General features: G+C 38.8%; 1 protein-coding gene across 1 annotated transcript in view; it reads left to right on the top strand.

The window, feature by feature from the left end:
- FGF19 (fibroblast growth factor 19) overlaps positions 1-2,672 on the top strand; it is a 16,805-nt gene extending 14,133 nt beyond the window's left edge. The window contains exon 3 of the mRNA XM_019519448.1: positions 868-2,672. Coding sequence (XP_019374993.1) covers positions 868-1,200 — 333 coding nt within the window. The 3' untranslated portion in view covers positions 1,201-2,672. The remainder of the gene's footprint in view (positions 1-867) is intronic.
- Positions 2,673-5,498: the final 2,826 nt, after the last annotated feature.

Here is a 5,498-nt window from a genome sequence, read left to right on the forward strand (position 1 = left end):
TAGACATAATCAGCAATCCTCTTTTATTGACCCAGAGTTCAGTCACCTCTAGTGACTGAGCCAGAAATAACACCAGAGTTGTAAGAAAAATAATGCTTATGTGAACAGTCTGGAAAGGTCTGACCTGATAATACAAAAACTCAAGGTACTATATCTACATTGTAAACTATATCTAAAATACATTCTACAAATGGCTAGGCAAGTTATAAGATATATTTTTCTATATAGAATTTTGCATAACAGGACCTGTGTTTTATAAGTTTAATGTCTAATAATAAAGTGATACTGTACTAATGCATTTTCAGAAATTCTAATAAAAGAAGAAGTATGAAAAACTTGCCATTTGCCCTTTTCATTTATGTATGTATGTATGCATGTATGTATGTATTGTGGTATTAGTGTAACAATGTTTTATAAAGATACCTTTCTGAAGACCTGGTCCTTAAGCGCTCAAAAGGGAAAATCTCAGATAGAATTCAGGAGGAATATGTGTAGGTTAGGATTGCTAGACTGGGTCCTTAGCTATAATGACTGTAATTCAAATGTCAGCAGTTACCTGTCTGTGTATTGAAGTATGCCATAGCTATTCCCAATATGCAGACTAGACAGTATGTGGTAGCTGGAATGTGGCCCCCTGTTCCAAACTCGCTAAAGAATTTACATTGACTTCAAAGGGTCTGGATCAGGCCTGTGTTGACTTATTATGGCCCCATAGATGCTATAAATACTGTGTACAACATGGAGGGCTTTCAGTTGGTCTCATTATTAACATAGGAAAAAGTCTATCTTATAAAAGATTTCTAGCATAGCTGAATATAATGAGAATTGTAAACATATTTGTAATTTTCTTCACTCCTTACTGTTCAGCTCAGGTACTCTACAGAGGATTGCTCCTTTGAAGAGGAGATCCGCCCAGATGGCTACAATGTATATAAATCCAAGAAATATGGAATCTCTGTGTCTTTGAGTAGTGCCAAACAAAGGCAACAATTCAAAGGAAAAGATTTTCTTCCATTATCTCATTTCTTACCCATGATCAACACTGTGCCTGTGGAGTCAACAGATTTTGGGGAATATGGTGATTATAGCCATACTTTGGAATCAGATATATTTTCTTCACCTCTTGAGACTGATAGCATGGACCCCTTTGGAATCACCTCTAAATTATCTCCAGTGAAGAGCCCCAGCTTTCAGAAATAACTAATAGCCCTGACTTTATATATTATTTTCAAGAAACATTGACAGAACCAGTGTATTATTTAGCTCTTCCAGTAGTAATATTTAGAACATTTTTACATGTAGAGTATGGTGCTAACATTGTTCTTGCAATGTCCCAAACCTATAAGATATTCATACTAGAAGGAGCATTTTAAAAAACTATCTATTCATGGTTAATAACATATTAGGCAAAAAATTTAACATCCAACCAAAAAAAGCATAATTTGTTCAGCTATGATAAAATACATAATGATCAGGGATTCTTTCTATCTGGCAATGGCTACAGTGCAAAAATCATTAACGTTTTTCTCTGTCAGTTCATTACTACTTGTACTCACCTCTGATTCCTTCTGATAGGAGCAAAAGTTTTGCATTTGCCGTAAGGTTAATGAACTCTTAACTTCATAGCCTTTAAAAGCAAACATTTGGCTTAAAACATGATTAAAAACCTAACAAATATGTGAACTAGGGTTAAATCTCTCTCTTAAAAAGTTGCTGACAATGCTCTGGGAAACATTTCCCCTGAAAACAGTCCACTGGAAAATAGTCTTGCTTGTATATTGTGCTTTTTCTTCCCTTTGCTTTTTGCTAAGGGTTCATGCTGGAAAACAGGATCTTTGAATCTTAATGGGTTCAATCAATATTTGCTGATGAATATGCTGGGACCTATACAGTCCTTGATCCAACATAGAAATGTCCTTAATGTCAGTAAAAATCCTATACAGGGATGAATAATTGTATAGAATGTGTAATTTATGTTGATCAAGTAAGAACTAGGCAATAGAAGCAGATTAGTTTTTAGGTAATAAAGATCCTGTTGTATGTCCGTAGGAGATGAAGAGAGACTGAAAATATACACTGTGTAGGTCAAATTGCTTGTAAATATGCTTTCTTAGTCTACCTTTTAAAGCATTAGCAGTTCTTTCAGGACCTGATTTGGTACCCATTGGAATGGAGGGCCAAATTCCTATTGGTTGTAATGTTGCATACCTGGGCCAGTTTTGCCTTTCATCTGTGGTGGAGGGATCATGGGCATTAAATGGCCTAAAATTTATACATGATGCAGTGCTGTTCTCCTATTGTAGCATTCCCATAAAGGAATAACTTAAATAGAGAGAAAAGGGGTTCAGAGAATTACTCATTTCCCAGGATTCATTTTTAATAGATATGTCTACACACAGAAAACTGTACTGGATATATTAGTATTTTTTGACCTAGCACTTCATTACCAATGCAATATTTATAATTAATTTATTGAATACATACATCTGTTTATTTTGTTACTGTTATTTATGCTCAAAATTCTATTTATGTACACATGAAGGTTGTTTTTAGTTTTAACAAAATGTTGTGAAGTTTTGTAATCATGAAATTGTGAGGAAACTATAACTTTTTACCTTTTCTGTGCACTGTCAGTAGTGTAATGTGTAAATTTATAATAAAAATCATCTTCAACATAAGATCTTTGTAGCTCCTTTCATCTAGAAATTTTGAAGATTTGTAAACATGGTTGGATTAAGTATCTCAACTCTACAGTGAGATATGGACTTTTGCTACAGACCTTTTATGGATAAGGAAACTAAAGTGTGGAGAAGCAAAGTGGTTTATTCAAAATCATACACTAAAGGGCAGAGCTAGAAATAGAATCTGTCTGGTAAGGACAAAAGTGCTGCTTCCTGGATATCAGCAATCTCTTGCTTGCAGATTACTGATGTAAACAGATGAACTCAGTTAGGGGAACAGGGTATGCCAGTTATGCTCATAAAATGAAGAGGGGGAAGGCTGTACATGTCATGGAACTGCAGGACATTGTTCACTAAATTGCTGACCCTTGAATATGCTGATCTTCCTCCATCCTCTGTGATTGTCATCACTGATGAGAAATATTTTTATAAAGTTTTGCCAGCTTTGTTTTTTCAGTCACACCTCTCAATACTTTCTAAACTGCTGAAAAGTAGGTAGTATCTTTCCAGAAACAATTTACTCCACCAATTTGCCTTGTGTAGAGCCACCAGCAGTCAGATACTGAAGTACTGTTCTGGATGGCAACCCTTAGTATAGACGGAAAAGCCAATAAGGCCATGTCTAAACTAGAAAGTTTTGCTAAATTAGCTATGTAGTGAGAGGTGTGAAAATATTCACACCACCCAGCAAAATCCATCAGCATATCTGTGCCTATATCAAAGAAGAAAGCTTTTATGGACTTAGTTTATGTCCTTCAGGGAGAGGGTCCAGTTAGTCTATCAGAAAAATGCCTTCTGCCAGTATATTCTTCGTCTTCATTGAGAGGCTCAATGACAGTTATAGCTATTACACTAGTAGTTCCATAGCATAGACAAAACCTAAGATATCAGTCTGGCCAAGAAAATTTCTATGACGATTAAGTTGCATAGATGCTTGAACTGATGTAGCTACCATGGTAGTAGACTGCTAAAAGTTGTAGCCAAGCCAAATGTTCAGCATAGAAAATGGTGCAAGTCAGAATGTGTGCATTAACAACATGAACTGATAATAAAATAAATGAAATTAATTCCACCTAAACACTCAAACCATTCTACAAGCTCTACAAATAGATTTGTCTTAAACCATATAGATCATTTGTCTTAAACCATATAGATCAGGGGTGACAAGTTGCCGCCATGTACAGAGAAAGAGAAACATTATACAACACTGGAACTTAGCGGAAAATGAATGATATTATTACAGAAAGTTGTGACTTTCTCATACCTAGGTGCTGTAAATCACAAAACTGTAGCCAGGCAAAATCCCGTGACTAGCAGGTATTAAATGTACGGGGGAACTTCCTCTGTTTCAGGCCACTAGCCTAATGGTCAGGGAACTCACACAAGAAGAAGCAGACCCAGGTCTTAGGACTCCCTTCAGTCAGAAGGGGATTTGAACCTCCCTCTTCTACTTCCTTGTACAGTGCACTAACAATCAGGCATAAACCAGTTCCCCTTTTGAAGTTGAGAACCTTGTATTTATTAGTCATTGCATAAGATGGACTGAGAGCAGCAGGAAAGTTTCTGCACCATTAGGACTAAGCACCCAGGCAAGAACCCAGATCCACCCCCCTTCTAACATCTATCTCACTGAGCCACACACCTGCTAGCATGTCTGTTTTTCTCTTGGCCCCATATATTGCCTACTTGATTGTTGAGGGGACCAGCTTCAAGAGGAAGTCTGGGTAACGCCTTAACCTGTGGTCTGCTGGTTAGTACACTGTGCTGGCAGCCAGTTGATGTTGGCTTAAAGGCCCTTCTGGATGAAGGGGAAATAGAACTTGGGTTGCCTAGCTCCTGGGTGAGGTATCTAGTAGGCTATTAGGCTAAAATATTAAAGGTTTTCTCTCTTGTCCAAAACCTGCTGGAAGGCAGGGTAGATTTTCTCCTTATAGACTAACCAGTGTATGCGTGGGTGCAAGGGTGAAGAGGACAGGGGCTCAGGTGGTGTTCTTCTTAATCCTTCTGGTCAAGAGAAAAGGCCCGGGCAGGAGCAGGTGCATTTTGCAGATCAATGCCTCCCTGCTCAAATGGTGTTGCCAGCAGGGCTTTGGCTTCTTTTACCATGGGATGATGCTCTAAGAAGGATTGCTAGGAAGAGATGGGATCCACCTGATGAAGAGACAAGAATTGGCAGAATTGGAAGTCCTCACACAATCACAGAATTATGACATGATTGGAATAGCAGAGAGCTCCATTATGAAACTGGAGATAGGTCTGTTGAAAGTCTCTTGGTTAGGGTCAGAAAGGAGAGCAAAAAGGGTGGTGATGTGGTGGTGGTCTGCTATAGACCACAAGACCAGGAGGAAGTGGTGGATGAGGCTTTTTTCAGACAGCTAGTGGAAGTTTCCCAGTCACAGGCCCTGGTTCTCATGGGGGACTCCAAACATCCTGACAGCTGCTGGGAGGGCAATACAGCAGTGCACAGGCAAGCCAGGAAGTCCTGAGGAATGGAAGGATGGAGTGCAGCAGAGTAAGGACCCTGGACTTCCAAAAAGCAGACTTCAACTTGCTCATGGAACTCATGGGCAGGATCCCCTGAGAAGCCAGTTTGAAGGGGAGAGGAGTCCAGGAGAGCTGGATGTACTTTAAAGAAACCTTACTGACAGTGCAGAAACAAGCCATCACAATGTGCAGGAAGGCTAGCAAGTATGGCAGAAGACCAGCTTGGCTTTTCAGGGAACTTTTCATTAAACTAAACCACAAAAGGAAAAAAGAAGCTTATAAGAAGTGGGAACTTGGGCAAACAGCTAGGGAGGAGTATAAGAGGCATGCAGG

The sequence above is a fragment of the Gavialis gangeticus genome, unplaced genomic scaffold (genome assembly GCF_001723915.1).
Source record: "Gavialis gangeticus isolate Ggan-Ray unplaced genomic scaffold, GavGan_comp1, whole genome shotgun sequence".
In the NCBI taxonomy this organism is placed as follows: domain Eukaryota; kingdom Metazoa; phylum Chordata; order Crocodylia; family Gavialidae; genus Gavialis; species Gavialis gangeticus.